The 20,122-nt window shown below is 47.3% G+C and overlaps 1 protein-coding gene across 1 annotated transcript in view; it reads left to right on the top strand.

The window, feature by feature from the left end:
• The window catches only part of CACNA1G (calcium voltage-gated channel subunit alpha1 G), a 285,440-nt gene that overhangs the window by 127,310 nt on the left and 138,008 nt on the right, over positions 1–20,122 (top strand). The window contains exons 2-4 of the mRNA XM_073310526.2: positions 23–134; positions 1,026–1,159; positions 19,882–19,979. Of these exons, the coding sequence (XP_073166627.2) occupies positions 23–134; positions 1,026–1,159; positions 19,882–19,979 (344 nt within the window). The remainder of the gene's footprint in view (positions 1–22; positions 135–1,025; positions 1,160–19,881; positions 19,980–20,122) is intronic.

Here is a 20,122-nt window from a genome sequence, read left to right as displayed (position 1 = left end):
CCTTAACGGACCTCCCGTGCACCTGGTTCGAAAGGCTCAGCATGCTGGTGATTCTCCTCAACTGTGTGACACTGGGCATGTTCCACCCCTGTGAAGACATGGCCTGTGATTCTCCACGCTGCAGGATTCTCCAGGTATGGGCATATATTCACCTTACTGATCTTACCCCACTGGAGGGGTGCAGCAGGTGGCTCACAAAGCCCCCCTGATTGTTAGCTCTCACAAGTATCCACGGGACTCCAAAAGGTGACTCCCTGTTTTCGCCTCCAAAACCAGACACAGAGAAAACTAGCATGATCACAACTACGTCAGTATTTGCTCCCACCCGCATGCCTTGGGGAGGTTGAGTTCTTCCCTTCACTGGGGTTTTCAGCCACCAGGGCCCAGCCATTGATTTAACTGCACCAAGGCACACTCAGTGGTGACAGGCAGAGCCCCTATAAGCCAGCGCAATGTAGCCCAGCTTGAAACTAGTTGGGTTTTGTTTTTGAACAGTCAGGTTTGCCATGCAGACGGAGTCTTAAATCTCTCTGATCCTCTCCCACAAAAGTTGGTTCCTTCCTAGTCGAGTAGGGTGGAGGCACGTTGCAGGGGAAAACGCACTGCTGCTCTGTGATCTGTGTCTGCTTGGTGATATGAATTCTCAGTGCTGTTAATCAGGGCCTGATCCAACCCCATTCAGATCAGTGAAGAGGCTCATTGACTCCAATGGCCTCTGGATCAGGCCTTTCATATCTTTCACCAGCACTAACATTAGCATGATTTTTAAAGTACCAATTGCGGGAAGTTGCTGGAGAAAATGTATTGAACTATGTCTGGGTTATCATCCTCTAGAGCTAAAATAGCATCCCTCCCTGGGTCTACAGTGCACTGGTTCTTCCGTCACCAGTCAGGGGATTGACCTCTGACATAACAATGTAATCGTGTGCTGTGTTCTCTCACCATCGGATACACTCCCTTCACTTGCCACTCTGCGGGGGGCAGGTGTTTTTCTTCTGACCTCCTGCTGTTGCTTTGTTTTCTAGAGCTTTGATGACTTCATCTTTGCCTTCTTTGCTGTGGAGATGATAGTCAAGATGATTGCACTAGGGATTTTCGGGAAGAAGTGCTACCTGGGAGATACTTGGAATCGCCTGGATTTTTTCATTGTCATAGCTGGGTAAGTCAGGAGAACGCCAGGGCGTGGGAGGTTTGTGGTTCTAGGTGTAGCCCTCGGTGGTGGTTGGCAGCACTGTTTTATTAGCATAGCTCTGAGGAAAAGGAAAGTGCTGGTCCCCACTGGATAGCGAGAGGACCCTGCTAACTCTAACCATGTTTCCGCATGACTGTAGTTATCAACTTCTCTTCCCAGCGGGGCAAGCACCCTAGCCTGGCGGTAGAAGAGGAGACTGCTGGGAAATTTATTTTCTGCAGTGGATCGTACAAGATGCTACATTTTCTGCCTGTATTTCCAAGTGCCTGCTATCCCCCTATGCTGCATCCGCCTGCTCGGGAAGGATAGCAGCCTTCCCTGGCAGCACTGAGTTTACAGACAACAGCAACAAAAAGAGTGAGTGGGGGGAATGTTACAAAAACGGTTTTCCTTTGTTCTCCGCCAGCCCGTGTGCTTTCCATACTGTAAGATCTCTCGCTCGGCAGCTCCAGGCAGTCTCAGCTGGCACTCGTCTGAACTATTTTTCTGGCTCCAGAAATATTGGTAGTTTGTGTCATGCAGATTGCCCAAATGGATGAGGTTTCAGCAGCTCGTTTCAAGCGAGGAGCTGGTTCCAAGTGAAATATTTCAGTGAAGTGTGCGTGATTGCCTGTTGTTGTTGTTGTTGAGGGAAAGCGACCAAGTTTTGCCTTTCATGAGTGTTTGCCTTTCACAGGCACCTGGTTTAAATTAAAAGCTCTTCTAGCACCCGAGAATCTCCTGGCTGTGGCTGGAAATCCACAAGAAAAATTCCTGGCTCACAGCCAAAGAGTTGAGTTGCCTTGACACATTAAGGGCTCAGAGGCCCTTGCTTCACCTCCCTACTCATGCGGAGAGCCCAAGGACCTCTGGGAATCAGGCTATTTTTTTCCTTGTGTATATCACTGGAATTTCCTGGAATGGATTGGTGGATCCTAGAAATAAACCACAACTGCGTCATTTCCCAGGTTGGGCAGTCAGCAGCAAGCTTGTGGGCTACTGGGAGGTGGTTGCATGTTTGTTCAGTTGGCTTACAGCGTATGGTGCATCTCTGCATGCTTAGCCTGCTGGCAGCACAAGCCTGCACATGTGAGGGCAGGATGCTGGCAACAGCAAGGGGACGCTCCGTGGAAATGAGAAGGTGGCAAACCCAAAGGTGACAAAAGGAGATTTTTTTTTTGTGTAATTAGACTGTGGAACTCACTGCCACATGATGCAGTGGAAACTAAAAACTTTGAGGGATTTCAGCAGGGATTGGATACAGTTATGAGAACAAAGACTATCCAGTGTGATAATACTTAATGCAAGCAAGCATTTTAGAAGAGACATTAACCCTCATGCATCAGGGTTTTAGCTAGTCTCTATCTACTAGAGGTCAGGTCATTTCTTGCACTTTCCTCTGAAGCACCCAATGCTGGCCACTGTCGCTGGCCACAGAGACAGGATTCTAGACCAGACTGACCATGGTGCTGATCCACTCTGGCAATTTCTATGTTTATAAAAAAAAAAAAAAGCAAAGGTGTGGCTGGATTATAACTCATTCCCCCACTTTAGTTGAGTTTACAGTCTAGGTAGGCCCTTATGAGTATGGATTCTCAGCACAAAGCTGCCCTAAAACCATGTTAGCCACCAACGAAGGAGCTGGAGCCCTGCCCTGTTATAAAGGGGAGGGGGCTGCTGGCAGAAAGTTCCCTGTAAGGTTTGCTTCCCCCCGGAACATTCTTCCCCCCGACCCAGCATCTGAAATGCCCAAATTTGTTGCCCATCCCAGCAGACAGCCAGGCCTCTCTCTGAGCAGCATTTGGCAGAGGCCCAAGGCAGCTGCAAGAGGGGTTTCTGGCTGGTGGGAAGGCACAGGAAGAGTTGTAGTCACCTGGCTAATGGTGGAATGAGTGTGCTAGGTGGGAGGTATCCCAGGCAGCTTTATACTTTGTAACCCTCATGTTACTGTGTTTTCAACTGTATATTGGGGTGCCCGGAGTTTTGGAAGTGGCCTGCTTTCGGGGAGGAGGGGAGTGTCTTGTAGACTGGAATTGAAAGAAATAGATGGCTGGCTGTATGTTTGTCACAGAAGAGATGGTGGAAGGAGTTCAGCTGTAGAACTACAGTATGTACCCACGCCACCCTGGAGTGTCCAACTGCGTCGTCGTAACCACGAGAGCAAAGCTCATGGGCTAGGGGAGGCCCTGGGGACCCTGAGGAAGGAGTACGGTGTGGAGCGTAGTCTTCCTCACGGGTTTCCTGGACCGGTTTGTTTTGATTCATTTCAAGGCTTCCCCAGAAAAAAAATGGTCTTTGTCATAGAATCATAGAATAACAGAGTTGGAAGGGACCTCTGGAGGCCATCTAGTCCAACCCCTGCCCAGGGCAGGACCAATCCCAACTAAATCATCCCAGCCAGGGCTTTGTCAAGCCTGACCTTAAAAACTTCTGAGGAAGGGGATTCCACCACCTCCCTAGGTAACGCATTCCAGTGTTTCACCACCCTCCTAGTGAAAAAGTTTTTCCTAATATCCAACCTAAACCTCCCCCACTGCAACTTGAGACCATTACTCCTTGTCCTGTCATCTGCTATCACTGAGAATAGTCTAGATCCATCCTCTTTGGATCCACCTTTCAGGTAGTTAAAAGCAGCTATCAAATCCCCCCTCATTCTTCTCTTCCGTAGACTAAACAATCCCAGTTTCCTCAGCCTCTCCTCATAACTCATGTGTTCCAGTCCCCTAGTCATTTTTGTTGCCCTTCGCTGGGCTCTCTCCAATTTTTCCTCATCCTTCTTGTAGTGTGGGGCCCAAAACTGGACACAGTACTCCAGATGAGGCCTCACCAATGTCGAATAGAGGGGAACGATCACATCCCTTGATCTGCTAGCAATGCCCCTACTTATACACCCCAAAATGCCATTGGCCTTCTTGGCAACAAGGGCACACTGTCGACTCATATTCAGCTTCTCGTCCACTGTCACCCCTAGGTCCTTCTCTGCAGAACTCCACTAGATACCGGCTGCCAACTAGACATGGAGCCATTGATCACTACCCGTTGAGCCCGACAATCTAGCCAACTTTCTACCCACCTTGTAGTGCATCCATCCAGCCCATACTTCTTTAACTTGCTGGCAAGAATACTGTGGGAGACAGTGTCAAAAGCTTTGCTAAAGTCAAGGAACAACACGTCCACTGCTTTCCCTTCATCCACAGAACCAGTGGTCTCATCATAGAAGGCAATTAGATTAGTTAGGCATGACTTTCCCTTGGTGAATTCATGCTGACTGTTCCTGATCACTTTCCTCTCGTCTAAGTGCTTCAGAATTGATTCCTTGAGGACATGCTCCATGATTTTTCTGGGGACTGAGGTGAGGCTGACTGGCCTGTAGTTCCCAGGATCATCATCCTTCCCTTTTTTAAAGATGGGCACTACATTAGCCTTTTTCCAATCTTCTGGGACTTCCCCTGATCACCATGAGTTTTCAAAGATAATGGCCAATGGCTCTGCAATCACATCCGCCAATTCCTTTAGCACTCTCAGATGCAGTGCATCCGGCCCCATGGACTTGTGTACGTCCAGTTTTTCTAAATAGTCCCGAACCACTTCTTCTTCACAGAGGGCTGACCACCTCCTCCCCATGCTGTGCTGCCCAGTGCAGTAGTCTGGGAGCTGACCTTGTTCGTGAGGACAGAGGCAAAAAAAGCATTGAGTACATTAGCTTTTTCCACATCCTCTGTCACTAGGTTGCCTCCCTCATTTAGTAAGGGGCCCACACTTTCCTTGGCTTTCTTCTTATTGCCAACATACCTGAAGAAACCCTTCTTGTTACTTTTAACATCCCTCGCTAGCTGCAACTCCAGGTGTGATTTAGCCTTCCTGATTCCATTCCTACATGCCCGAGCAATATTTATATACTTATCCCTGGTCATTTGTCCAATCTTCCACTTCTTGTAAGCCTCTTTTTTGTGTTTAAGATCAGCAAGGATTTCACTGTTAAGCCAAGCTGGTCGCCTGCCATATTTACTGTTCTTTCTACACATTGGGATGGTTTGTCCCTGTAACCTCAATAAGGATTCTTTAAAATACAGCCAGCTCTCCTGGACTCCTTTCCCCCTCATGTTATTCTCCAAGGGGATCCTGCCCATCAGTTCCCTGAGGGAGTCAAAGTCTGCTTTTCTGAAGTCCAGGGTCCGTATTCTGCTGCTTTCCTTTCTTCCTTGTGTCAGGATCCTGAACTCAACCATCTCATGGTCACTGCCTCCCAGGTTCCCATCCACTTTTGCTTCCCCTACTAATTCTTCCCGGTTTGTGAGCAGCAGGTCAAGAAGAGCTCCGCCCCTCATTGGTTCCTCCAGCACTTGCACCAAGAAATTGTCCCCTACATTTTCCAAAAACTTCCTGGATTGTCTGTGTACCACTGTGTTGCTCTCCCAGCAGATATCAGGATGATTGAAGTCGCCCATGAGAACCAGGGTGTGTGATCTAGTAGCTTCTGTGACTTGCTGGAAGAAAGCCTCGTCCACCTCATCCCCCTGGTCCGGTGGTCTATAGCAGACTCCCACCACGACATCACCCTTGTTGCTCAGGCTTCTAAACTTAATCCAGAGACTCTCAGGTTTTTCTGCAGTTTCATACTTGAGCTCTGAGCAGTCATACTGCTCTCTTACATACAGTGCAACTCCCCCACCTTTTCTGGCCTCCCTGTCCTTCCTGAACAGTTTATACCCATCCATGACAGTATTCCAGTCATGCAAGTTATCCCACCAAGTCTCCGTTATTCCAATCACATCATAATTCCCTGACTTTGCCAGCACCTCCAGTTCTCCCTGCTTGTTTCCCAGGCTTTGTGCATTTGTATATAGGCACTTGAGATAACCCACTGATCGCCCCTTGTTCTCAGTATGAAGCAGGAACCCTCCCCTCTCACACGCTCCTGCTCATGCTTCCTCCGGTATCCCGCTTCCCACTTACCTCAGGGCTTTGGTCTCCTTCCCCTGGTGAACCTAGTTTAAAGCCCTCCTCACTAGGTTAGCCGGCCTGCTCGCGAAGATGCTCTTCCCTCTCTTCGTTAAGTGGAGCCCGTCTCTGCCTAGCACTCCTCCTTCTTGGAACACCATCCCATGGTCGAAGAATCCAAAGCCTTCTCTCCGACACCACCTGCGTAGCCATTCATTGACTTCCACGATTCGATGATCCCTACCCCGGCCTTTTCCTTCCATGGGGAGGATGGACGAGAACACCACTTGCGCCTCATACTCCTTTATCCTCCTTCCCAGAGCCACGTAGTCTGCAGTGATCCGCTCAAGGTTATTCTTGGCAGTATCATTGGTGCCCATGTGGAAAAGCAGGAAGGGGTAGCGGTCCGAGGGCTTGATGAGTCTCGGCAGACTCTCCGTCACATCGCGAATCTTAGCCCCTGGCAAGCAGCAGACTTCTCTGTTTTCCTGGTCAGGGAGGCAGACAGATGACTCAGTCCCCCTGAGGAGAGAGTCCCCGACCACCACCACCCGCCTCCTTCTCTTGGGAGTGGTGGTCGTGGAACCCCCAACCTTAGGACAGTGCATCTCATGCCTTTCAACTGGTGGAGTCTCCTTCTGCTCCCTTCCCCCAGACGTATCATCTGGGCCACTTCCCGCAATGGTACCTGTGGAGAGAACATGAAAACGGTTACTTACCTGTATCCGCGTTGCTGGTACATGGATGTTCCCCCTTCTTCTTCTGGAGGTCACATGTTGCTAGATTTCTTCACCGTTGTCCTGTCCGCGCTGCACAGCCTGCTCTGAATCTTCAGAACCTTGTGCCTGGAGAAGCATATCCTGACGTCTGTCCAGGAAATCTTCAGTTTTTCTTATGCAATGCAGGGTTGATACCTGTTGGTCCAGACCTTGAACCTTCTCTTCCAATATGGAGACCAGCTTGCACTTTGTACACACACAGTCACTTCTGTCCTCTGGAAGAAAGACAAACATGGCACATCCAGTGCAGGTCACAACAGTTGAACACTCCCCATCCATATTACCTTCCTACTATGAGCTTCCTCAGGAGATGCAGTAATTACTCAGAGAAGTCGTTAGGGTGTAAGCCTCAGTGGGCTCACTCCAGGCGAACTCCCAGGCAAACTCCTGCTGTTTGCTGATCTGCTGTCCCCCGCCGCTCAGCTGGTTCGCGGAGCACCAGCTTTTTTAAACAGCCAGGCTCACCTGAAACAAAACACTCCCAACTCCCGCCCTTTTCAGCCAACCAATCAAGCACTCGCTCAAACTTTCAAGCTGCCCTCACTACAAACACTACAAATGAAATCATGAGTCAGATTGTGCCCTCGTTTACACCTCCCTAAGGGTCCTATGGGTGTAAAGGGGGGCACAATCTGGCGCTTTATAGAAAAGCCCCACTTCTCCCCTCCTGCCTGTTTCCTTTTTTGAAAGATACTGTTACTTAGGTAAATCATAGGAGGAAAGTGTGGTGGGTGTTTGCCAACAAACTGTGCACACCTCTAGTCTGCGCTAAAGCATTCTTCTTCTTCATGTTACCATGTCCTGTTTTTAGCATAAGTCCTACAAGACTAGGGCTTGAAGTCAATGGCCATTAACTTGAATGGACTTTGGCTCAGGCCTGTTGGTGACTTTTGTTGTGGTTTTTTCTTTTTACTGGGGTTGTTTGTTTGGGGTGTTGTAGTTGAGGGAACAGGGGGTTAGGGATAGTATGGCGTAATTGCAAATAAAACTGGAGATGCAGAATTTTGAAGACACTCCCCACCAGACAATACTTGTAATGGTTAAATTCTGAGAATACACCATCTGACAGTGTCTCCTTTAAGGGTCTAGCTGAATTGAACCAACAGAGCAGGGAATTCAGGAAGACAAGGCAGCCATCATGTACCACTCTGAGATCCTGCTAATATCTCCTAATAGCAGAAGGTTCTGTGACCGCCCAGGCTGGAATAGCCAGGTGGTACTGATGTGTCAAGGATGAAATGGCAGCCATTTAACTCTCTTCTTCCTAGTCTTAATTTGACCTCAGCCTTTATATTTTGAATAACATTCTGTTTTCCTACTTTTAGTGATAGAAGAATACTCTTTAAAAGGGAAATAGAGTGGCCAACCAAACCTTGCCTGGGAACCCAATGTAATGAGCACAGGTCTGTTAAGGCTCTGCCATTGCCCCAGGGTGGAACAGTAAAAATGTTTTGGGCACAGTGCAGTTGAGTGGAGAATGCACAGGACTAGGAGTCAGGAGTCCTGGGTTCCATTCCCAGCTTGGCTACGACCCTGCTGGGTGACTATGGCTATGCAGAAGCACTACCCATTCCTCTGTCTCTTTGGACTGTAAGCTCTTTGGGGCTCGGGACTGCCTCTTAGGCATTTGTAAAGGGTCACATTGTGTTAGGTACTTATCTCAGTGCAGACCTTCAGGCACGAATATAATCCTACTAATCATGAGGTAGCGGTTCCAATTTTTTAAGCTGAGTACACAAATCACCGGCCCAACTTTTGTGTTTGGGCCCTCAGATTGCATTGGGATACCCAAATACCCCTTTCCCTTGTGTGCAACCATAAGAAAACCCTATTTCTTTCTCCTTCTCCTAGGCACACAAATAGGTGCCTTATACATTCCCGCTTTGTACAGTTCCCAGAACGTTATCACTCACTCACACGCGCACACTCTCTCTCTCTCTCTCACACACACACACACACACACACACACACACATCTGTTCCAGAGGATCTGCAGGCTCACAGTTTGACCAGCTGCCAGGCCTTCTGCCAGGTCAACTTTGCCTCTTGCTGAATGATTTCTCTTTTTCTGTATGTTCATGAACTGTTCCCATCTGGGCCCTGCCAAAAGCAATTGGGCTGACAAAGGATCAAACTAACTTTAAATACAAAGCAGAATATCTGCTTCCCAAGGAGGTTGGGCTTCTCCTCTGTTTATTACTCGTGGTCATTCCCCTCCACTTCTTTAGCACTCATTCTTTTCTACGTACGGGAGCTTGTCCTACCACTCCTAAAAGTGTTTTCCTCTCCTCAATACAGTATCACTCCCTAAAACCCTCCCTCACCTGTACCTTATAGAACACCTTGGGGTGTGGACAATTGAACGCAGTAGAGGGGAATGGTATTAGCACGTGGCAGATGACAAGGCAGGGGCTAGTTCATCATTTTCTTTGGTATGTAATTGGGCCCAGAATTGGGTGAGGACTATATTTAAATAAAATGCCTAAATTCAAAATGACTCCCCTGAGTGAATAGCTCAACTATATAGGGTCCGATTCCTGAACGCAGCCAGGGATGGCTCTTTCCCACGTGGGACAAATTAGGGAAATGAACACCCAGGCTGTAGCATTAACTGCAGAATATGGAAGCAATGAAAGACCTTCGCTTTAAGCTTGGTTATCTTGCAGCTTTTGGCTTCCCTTGTGGCTGCTGACAGAGTAGCTGCTTTTGATGAACTCTGAACCTGAACCTCTGCCAAACACTGCCATGCATGGCATGTGGAGGACTTCAGGATAGTGATGTCCTTAAAGCACATCATGTGGTGCTCACAACCAGGAAGTCTTTATAAGAGCTGGCATTGGACCTGACGTGCAAAATTCCAGTCTAGGCCTGGGACGCTGGTGCTCAGTGGGCGTTGGACTCTAACTTCCTTAGACCCCTTTCAAACCCAGCCATGGTTCCCTAGCTGGCTTCTGTAGCACGTTCATTAACCTCTAATGTGCCCTATCCACTAAAGTGGGCAAAGGCCCACACTCTCCTGGTACAAATGGTGGACTTTGTTTCCTCCAGCATTTTGGTTGGCAGGGGGCTGGGAGACACATGGAACCCGTAAAATCCCCATGAAACGCAATGCAGCTGATGAAGATTCGGTTTGTGCAAAGCATTCTTTCTGGGTTTGCTGATCTTCCTTCAGGAGCCAAGAAAAGGCAGGTAAAAGGCAGTGGCGATGGATGAAAAGTGTATGTGGTCGTTTCCCTAAGAAGGAGCAAGTTGTGAGAGAAATAGCTGAGGGTGAGAACTGGAGATGAGAAGAGCTGAGCTCAGGTGCAGGGTTTTGTGCTGCTATGATGATCCAAACCAAATTCTATAAATAATGTGATAAAGAATCTGACTGTGGATTTTGGTTGAAAGACTTTGACCCCCTCCCACCTGTTTGCTGATGACCATGTGTGAGTAATCCTAGGCAAGTAACAACTTCCATCCCCTTCCATCCCAAATAGCTTCTGCACCAAGACTCATGTTCTTAGTGAGCTACAGGCAATCTAACTATTTTTAGTCCAGTTTTCTCATCCTGTCCCTCCCCATGCGCACACACACCTTATTGTTCTTGTGCATGATTTTTTGGTATTCATGGTTTTAAGTGAACTCTCTTTTCTCAAATCAGAATGTTTGTTGAAATCCTCTCTGCCTCGCCACCAGCCCCCTCCTCTCAGTCCACTGTTTTCTGAATCCCTTGGGGGGAAGCAGATCTAGTTTAACCTGGGGCTTTATGATCTGAAAGAAAAACTGGAGCTAACACCCTGAGGAGACCTAGCAGGCTCGTTCCTGACATGTCAGCTGCAACCGTTCTCAAACGTAGCCATGTGCCGGCCGGGTATCTCCTCGTTGCCTTCAATCAAAACCCTCGCACCCTTTCCCAAAGTGCCTGGCAAGAGCGAATGTCGTGATGGGGGCTGGTGCTGGATGGTAGCTTTGGAAGCTTTATTGCAATGCTGGGAGCAACAGGGCAGGCTTCTGTAACCCACAGGTGAGCTGTAGTACAAGTTCCACTCTGTGCCAATGCGCAGAGGATATGACCTGTTGTAGCTCCCAGTTACAGAGCCCCTGGGCTCTTCAGTTCAAACTGCAGCAGCTTGGGCTTTTAGCTCTGGAGGTCCCTGATTCAGTTGCCGAGATGGCAGCTGTCACACTTCCACCATCCTGCCCTCCAATGATGCTCAGTCCTCATCCACAGGTACCTACGTCAATGGTGGGAGGGCAATTCAGTCTCCAGGCTCTGCCTCTCTGCTGAGATGGCCAGCGGAGAGGGGGAAAGGATGCCAAAACAGTAACTGTTTGGGGCTTTCCCCTTGCCCTTCCCCCCCCTTTTTCAGGGCACAAAGAGGGGGAAGGGAGGGGGAGAAAACAAAGAGGGAGAGAAAATGGGGGAAAACAAGAACCAAAGACATTTCATGTTTTGGGCGCTCTTGTCAAAATTGCAGAAAAATGACAGGTTTTGGTGAACATTTTCATTTTAAGAGGGGGGGAAGGGAGGGCCATTTATTTAAGAAATAGCTTTGAGTGACAGTCTGACCAGATCCATTCATTACCAACTCCAGCAGCCCACCCAGCCCACACACAGCAGGCTCTCTGGATCCAATTCTTCCTGACATAAGCCAGCCCAAGTTCACTGATTTACAGCAGAGTGTTGCCTGACTGTGACAGTTATGTCTGGACCAGTGTCTCTCACTTAAATGTCTACAACTTCACCACCACCACCTGCCATGTTAAGTGAGACATACAGTCACATCCATGGTGTTAGCACACTTATTTTCACTGCTTCCAGGCTGTTCAGAAGACTCAGCTCTCTCTCAAAATGTATAGCTTTTAGACTGAGGTAGCTGGCACTGCTCAAGGGAACCCCTTCAACCTTAAAGAGTCCAGTACAAAGCACTAGCGCAATGGAAGTTTGCACGCCAACCAGCTGACTATCAGGTGTGCCACATTCTGCAGCGATCAGACATCCCTTACTCTTATGGGCGTGTTCCTGACATGCTTAAAATCAGATTCAGAAGATCTCAGAACAATGTCATTTTCTGCTCTGTCATCTTCTGCATTCTCTCCAAATACCCAGCCTGCCCACTGCATAGATAGCATCATGTGCCCCAGCATCATGGTGGGGGAATGGAAGCAGAGCAGTAAATCTTACTGCCTGCTTTTTGCTCTTATCTCACCAGCAATGCATTTGTGCACTGCAAGAAATGTTGTGCCCAGTGTGGTTTGGGGCAGGAGGTGGAAGGTTTTGCTGGGGGAAACCAGCATATTGTACCCAAGGACATGTGCTGCATTTGTTGGCCAGCATCCATAGCTCAGAAAAGCCTCTACCTTGGGATAGGGCAGGCTCGGTTACAGGCTTCACACTCATCTGTGTGTTTCTTGTGCAGTCAAACATCTCTTGGAAACAAAGTCAAACTAGATGATTGGAAGAAGTCCAGGAAAGTTGCCCAAATGAGGCAGCTTTTACTGTTAGCTTCACAGGTTTTGCTTGATTCCAGTGTTGCCATTCCAAAGAAGTCTGTCTTGTGCTGTTTACTCTGGAATTTGCTGCCACCTCCTAGGCATTCAGAATATCACTGAACCAAGCTGTCAGCCAGGGTACCTATGAAAGACCTAGCGTGTGGCTGGTCTCAGTGCTGCTTGCTGGTTTCGCACCCATTGTCTCTGGGCTCCCTATGACATTGGTCACTTCTGTGGCATATCCTTAAGTACTTGTCAGCTGTATTAAACTGTCCGGAGCAATCCCATGAGCTCACGAAGAATAAATGATTTATTTGTGACAATGTAATGCAATTAGCGCTAATTGTAGAGTGTAATGTCTGCAACACATCTTTGTAATTACAGGAAAGCTCACTGGCAATGAGATCTGATAATGGGGCACTGCTCAGCCTTTTGAAACACGGCTTCAGCTCTAGGTTACAGGGAGAAAAAGAGAAGTTTTGATGAATCACATAATTATGTTCCATTATTCGAAAAGGGAGGATTCTGGGAGATGGCCGCTCAAAGAGCGCTCGAAGGTTAACGGTAGTTGCAGGGCACACCTTGTTTGCCGTCTAAAGATAATTTGCTGTGACTTCTACCTCTAAGAGTGTATGATCCTCATGCATCGAGGTTGAATATTTACACCCAAAACCACGCGGAATGGTTTACAGTTCAGTGATGTCTGAAAAGAGCTGGTGAATCATGGCTGCAGGAGGAAGATGCAATTTGACTTGCTGGCTCTTTGTCGACTTTGGCTGACTTTGTGTCTTCTAAGCAGCAGCTTTCCTCCTACCCTCCTTTCTCCTTGGCCATTCCATAGTCTACCCACCTCGCTCCATGGTTCTTCTTGGATTCAGGGTCTCTTGCAGAGGAGATGGAGCTGTTCTCCAGACCGATCCCCGATTACAAATTAAACATGAGTGTCACAAACTGATAAGTCCCAGTGTGATTCTGAGGGCTGGTTCCTCAGCTGGGGTCAGTCACCATAGCGCCATTGACATCAATGTTGTGCAGCAGCTGGGCTGGACGGGAGAGGGATGCTCAAGGAGGGAACGTGGCCATTGGAAGCTCCCTCCCCTTACTCCCAATGAAATTTCAGCAGTAGTTTGTGCCCTTCCAGCTGTTTCTCCCGCTTGCTTTCCATTATGAACCTCACTGACAGCTGGGCTGCTGCTGGGGTTCCTCCCTTTCTCCCCGTAATATGTTGAGTGAATTTTGTGCTGAAGCCAAGTGCTGGATTAACAATTCTGCAAACTGAAGCCTTCTGCAGGGCTCCAGCACTGTCATCTTTCCTGACCCACCCCACAAATGGGCCAAAAGGAGAGGGAGAGGATAGTTGAGTTTAAGGCCTGTTCAGCCCTTCGTCTCCCTGCTGCGACTTCCATCTGGGGAAGTGGCTTCTATGCTAGGAGCACAAGTCCAGTCCGAAGTGCACCATACCCATCGTGTGCTTTCCTAGAGGCCTTCCGCCCGTAATGGCACTTTGAACCTGCATTTGAGCTAGTGTCCCAGAAGCGAAGGGCTCCTTCTCCTAGTCCCCTCCTGTTTCAAGGGACAGCCAATGGGATGATCCCAGAGGAAGGTGCTGCTCGCTCAGAATAATGATGGCAGAACCAGATCCTGCTAGAAGAGGCTGAATCAATTCCACCAGATCAGACCCAGATTTTGAACCCCTGGAGGATTCTGAAGTTTGCAGCTTGAGCCAGTCTCTAAACTGAATTCCTTTAAGGGTTAAAGAACACCAGAGATCGTAGGATCCCAAAGACGTCTCAACCCGCATGCTCTCTTTCTGTGACAGCTTTGTCACTGGTAGTCTGAAAGCCTTTGAATCAGCAGCAGTTCAGGCTAAAGTCATTCTCTACATAGAGAAACCTGCTGTTTAAAAGAAACCCCTGGGCGGTTTCCCTTGCGGCCGGGTTCAGATTCAATCCCACTTGTGAACAGAATACAAAAAGTTATAGGGTTTGTTTTTTTCCCCCTTGAAAAATCACCACTTTCTCTCAGTTCTTCGGCGTCGGCTTAAGTTGCTGCTGCTTCGACAGCAACATCCATCAGGTGCCCCAGCTCAGATTCGTGCTGCTATTGAATGTCGTGGATCTGGTAGACAGCCGAGGTCCTGAGATCTTTGCACCTCCGGTGCTATTATTTCCTATTCGGTTTAGCGTGATTAAAACAAATGTCTATTTCAGTAAATAAATAACACCCAGAGTGGAGTGTGCCTGGTGAAGCTTAAAGAGCCATGTCTGAGTGATAGTAGCACACAGCAAAGCCTTCAAGGAGCGAGAGAAATTTCATTCTATTTTTCCAAGCGATGACACTGTCTAAATAATTTTCCCATCTTTTCCATCCCTCATTGGTTAATATTACCCTCCCATTGGTACAGTTTGTAGAGAAAGGGAGCCAAGGCACCCAGCTTTGGATGCCTTTTACTGTTTGGTAAAGGTGGGTGTATCTCCTACGAACAGTGAAATGCAGCTGTATAGCTTCATGGGCATAACTGAGAGGTCCCAGAGTCTTGTGATCAAAGCAGTGGGCTAGGACTCAGAGCCCTGGCTTCAGTTCCCAGTTCTGCCACAGGCTCCCTGTTTGACCTTGGGCAAATCATCCAGTCTCTGTGCCTGAGTTCTTGATCTGTAAAGTCCTTCCCTATTACCCCCTATCTCCGCGAGGGATTGTGAGTGGTTGCAAGGTGCTCAGGTATTATGGTGATGGGGATTATGAGTACCTAGACAGACAGAAGGCAGAGATGGGGCCTAACCAAGTCCCCCTTATCGGAGACACCAGCAGAGTTTGGGGGAGTTCCTGTCTCTGTAATGCTCTGTGAATCCAACTGAGGGGGCCTCTAGCTCAAGAGCCTCTCCCAACATTTTCTCCAGTGGTTGAATGGCATGCTGCAGGTAAACATATCATTACACATATGGCCTCACATACAGCATTTTGCTGTAAGTGTATCTCGAGGTGACAGGGGCATGCGTAATGATGGCAAAACTTGCACCCCCCGCCCCCCGAAAGGTCATGCTCTCCTAGTGGAGGACAAATGGTTTGACCAGCACTGCTACCTGGACCATACTGCAGCTGCATTCCATAAACTCAGCAGTGACAATAATTCTTCTAACAGAGGGCCCCAAAACTCGCCACTGTCGCCCCAAGCCCCCAGCTTGTTTGCTTCAACCCACAATCCCTGTCTTCAGAGACACTGCCTTGGAGTTGTCATGGTGCAGACATAGTCCTTTCATCTGCAGAACCTAGTGCCAGGGGCATTGGCAGCAGCATTCTGTGACTTTGGTAGCTACTTTTATCAATAATTTGGGCTTCTGGCCCTCCTCCGTATCCACTTCTTTTTCATCTGTCTCCTGGAGCAATAATGTGTATGCACAAGTTATTCTCCAGTCAGCACAAATCCAATTGCTCTGATGTGCCTTTATACACAATTTTAATATTTTAAAACTGTGTGTTTGACTTGTTTGGTCTCTTCCTGGTGCTATATTTGCTCTTTTGAAGTCATTTTCCTATGTTGTTTCTTGCAAGCAGCAGAGATGGAGGGGTTAGGAAGGGTAGGGCAGGAATGAAAGCTTAAGAAAGCATAAGAAGAATGATGTCGCACATTTATTTGCATGTCTGCCAATTGTATAAAGACTTGCTGCGTGGGAATAGATGACTTGGCCTAACAAACAGCAATTCTAAATGATCTGGACAAACTGGAGAAATGGTCTGAAGTAAATAGGATGAAATTCAATAAGAATAAATGCAAAGTACTCCACTTAGGAAGGAATAATCAGTTGCAAACATACAAAATGGGAAATGACCGCCTAGGAAGGAGTACAGCAGAAAGGGATCTGGGGGGTCATAGTGGATCACAAGCTAAATATGAGTCAACACTGTAATACTGTTGCAAAAAAAGCAAACATCATTCTGAGAGGTATTCGCCGGAGTGTTGTAAGCAAGACATGAAAAGTAATTCTTCAGCTCTACTCCATGCTGATTAGGTCTCAACTGGAGTATTGTGTCCAGTTCTGCGTTCCAAAGTTCAGGAAAGATATGGACAAATTGTAGGAAGTCTAGAGAAGAGCAAATGATATGGACAAATTGTAGGAAGTCTAGAGAAGAGCAAATGAGTAGAGATCTAGAAAACATGGCCTATGAGGGAAGATTGAAAAAACTGGGTTTGTTTAATTTGGAGAAGAGAGGAGCGAGAAGGGACATAACAGTTTTCAAGCACATAAAAGGTCGTTACAAGGAGGGAGGAAAATTGTTTTCGTTAACCTCTGAGGATAGGACAAGAAACAACAGGCTTAAATTGCAGCAAGTGCGCCTGGTGAAGCTTAAAGAGCCATGTCTGAGTGATGGTAGCGCACAGCAAAGCCTTCAAGGAGCGAGAGCAAATTTCATTCTATTTTTCCAAGTGATGACACTGTCTAAATAATCTTTCCATCTTTTCCATCCCTCATTGGTTAATATTACCCTCTCATTGGTACCGTTTGTAGAGAAAGGGAGCCAAGGCACCCAGCTTTGGATGCCTTTTATAGGTTGGACATTAGGAAACACTTCCTAACTGTCAGGGTGGTTAAACACTGGAATAAATTGCCTAGGGAGGTTGTCGAATCTCCATCATGGGAGATTTTAAAGAGCAGGTTAGATTGTCAGGGATGGTCTAGATAATACTTAGTCCTGCCATGAGTGCAGGGGACTGGACCAGATGACCTCTCGAGGTCCCATTCAGTCCTATGAGTCTATGAAACCCCCTTCCAGGGTTGATGTCTCCTCATTCAAATCTCTTGGAAGCATTCTGCTTACCGAAAGTTCTGCTACATGACCATGTGTGTTTTTGCATTCCCCTAACCTGAAGCAAATACTCACCAGCAACCACATACCACACAACAAAAACACTAACCCAGGAACCTATCCTTGCAACAAAGCCCATTGCCAACTGTGTCCACATATCTATTCAGGGGACACCATCATAGGGCCTAATCACATCAGCCACACTATCAGAGGCTCGTTCACCTGCACATCTACCAATGTGATATATGTCATCATGTGCCAGCAATGCCCCTCTGCCACGTACATTGGCCAAATCAGACAGGCTCTACGTAAAAGAATAAATGGACACAAATCGGACGTCAAGAATTATAACATTCAAAAACCAGTCAGAGAACACTTCAGTCTCCCATGTCACTCGATTACAGACCTAAAAGTCGGAATATTACAACAAAAAAACTTCAAAAACGTACTCCAACGAGAGACTGCTGAATTGGAATTAATTTGCAAACTGGACACCATTAAATTAGGCTTGAATAAAGACTGGGAGTGGATGTGTCATTACATAAAGTAAAACTATTTCCCCCTGTTTATTTTTCCCCCCTACTGTTCCTTACACATTCTTGTCAACTGCTGGAAATGGCCCACCTTGATAATCACTACAAAAGGTTTTTTTGTTTTTGTTTTTTTTCTCTCCTGCTGGTAATAGCTCACCTTAACTGATCACTCTTGTTATAGTGTGTATGGTAACACCCATTGTTTCATGTTTTCTCTCTGTGTGTGTTTGTGTGTATATATATCTTCCTACTGTATTTTCCATTGCATGCATCCAATGAAGTGGGTTTTAGCCCACGAAAGCTCATGCTCAAATAAATTTGTTAGTCTCCAAGGTGCCACAAATACTCCTGTTCTTTTTGCATTTGTCATTACACGTGTTCTTTTACAATAAAAGGACTCGATCATATTAAATGTGACTATTTTTAAAACCTCATTCCCTTAGTAACACCATAGTTATTAAAATCTGATCTATTCCTCAGTCTAGATGAGCCTAGACCAAAATATCAAATCCAAAAATATATAAACATTGATGATGTCATGAGTGAGACCTTGTTCTGAGTTTTCCTGTTAGCCCCTCTGTCAATAATACTTTAGTGGAGCCAGGATTCCAGCCAATATGGATAATCCTGCTAAAAGCAATGGATGAAATCTTTGCTGGATTGGGATCTAATTTTGACAGCCAGCCTCTCTCTCCAGTCACCATGAATGCTGTGGTTTCCCTATGAGCGTTCCTCTGAAGTTGGATGATGAAAATAAAATGGTCAGTGTTGCCTTTTGGCTCTCCTGCTCTAGGGCCGTGGTACTGTCTCTGGGATGCAAACAATGAGCTTCCAGCAAAATCTGAATTAAACAACAAACAGGCCAAACTGTGTCTTGATCTTAGGGTTTGTTAAAAAAAAATAAAAATTCAAAACATAAAATTTCAAGTGTGAACTGACCTGACAGATTCCCTTAAAAAAATGCAGTCTTCTGCTTTCTTCCCCACTGAATGAGACAGTGCTGTTAGAGACATTATTATCATTCCCACAACAATTAGTGAGTGGGAATGTGGCACAGAGGAATGAGTCAGGAACCCCCAAGATCTAGTAACAGTTCTGTCACCCCAGTCTTTTTGTGCCTCAGTGTCTCCAGCTGTAGAATGGGGATACTTTATTGTATACATCACAGGCCTATTGTGAGGTTAATGGGGCAACGTTTGTATGGTACTTTGAACAAGTAAATTGTATATAAAAATGTTAAGTATTTTGACTTGAGTACGTGTCTGTCTGTCCACCTGTTTATTTCACTGCCCTCTGTGGGATAGAATTGGAATCACTCAACTCTGTCATATTGAACAGTATAGGGACTAGGGGGTCTATGCTGGGGTGGCCAACCTGTGTCTCCGGAGCCGCATACGGCTCTTCAGAGGTTAATATGCGGCTCCTTGCATAGACTCCAGGGCTGGAGCTACAGGTACCAACTTTCCACTGCTCGCTGTTCAACGCCTGCCTCTGCCACAGGCCCTGCCCCCACTTCACCCCTTCCCCCAAGGCCCTGCCCCTTCCCGCTCCCTTCCCCAAGCCTGCTGCACCCTCGCTCTTCACCCCCCCCCCGGAGCCTCATGCATCCTGCGTGAGGCACAGGGAGGGAGGGGAGGCGCTTGTGGGCGGGGCGGCTGGCAGGCGGGGCGGGGGAGCTGGGGGGGGCTGCTGACGTGTTACTGTGGCTCTTTGGCAATGTACACTGGCAAATTCTGGCTCCTTCTCAGGCTCAGGTTGGCCACCCCTGGTCTACGCTGTTGCAGCAGGAGTGTCCGAGTCCTGTCCCGGCTGTTTTCAGTTGCTACGGCATGCAGTAGTGACAACCAGGAAATCCTAAGTGGCCGCGGATTTCTTACAGCATTTACATTATTGTTACAACTAAACCTCTCTTTGAAAATTCCCCTCCTGGGTAATGGAATAATCTTCAGGAAGCTACTCCCCTGGAACCAAAACCAAAGAGAGGGGGGAAGAACTGCGCAATGGTGTCTCTCCTTGATTTTATTTGGATAAGCAAATCAGCATAATTAATTCTTCCAGAAACCTTTCCCGATGGGGAAGACAGAATAGAAAGTGTCTCTGTTGGCACACTGCATATGTTTGATGATCTAACATTTCTCCTGCAGATCTTTCATGTGCTCCCATGTTTGTGTTTTCCGTAGCATGCTGGAATACTCCCTGGACTTGCAGAATGTCAGTTTCTCAGCTGTTCGGACTGTCCGAGTACTTCGGCCACTCAGAGCCATTAACCGAGTTCCCAGTAAGTCGATTCCCTGTTGTCCTCCCTTTTTCAGTTCGTTTCAGCTCATTATTCCAGACACAGTGCAGCTGAAGGAGCAATAGGGATGCTTTGCATCTTTTTTTCTCAAGTTGCCCTGAAAACATTGGCCTATGTGTCTTAAG

This window comes from Lepidochelys kempii, chromosome 14, assembly GCF_965140285.1.
Source record: "Lepidochelys kempii isolate rLepKem1 chromosome 14, rLepKem1.hap1, whole genome shotgun sequence".
Classification (NCBI taxonomy): domain Eukaryota; kingdom Metazoa; phylum Chordata; order Testudines; family Cheloniidae; genus Lepidochelys; species Lepidochelys kempii.
Note: the sequence above shows the minus strand (reverse complement) of the source record. Positions and strands in the feature narration are given on the sequence as shown.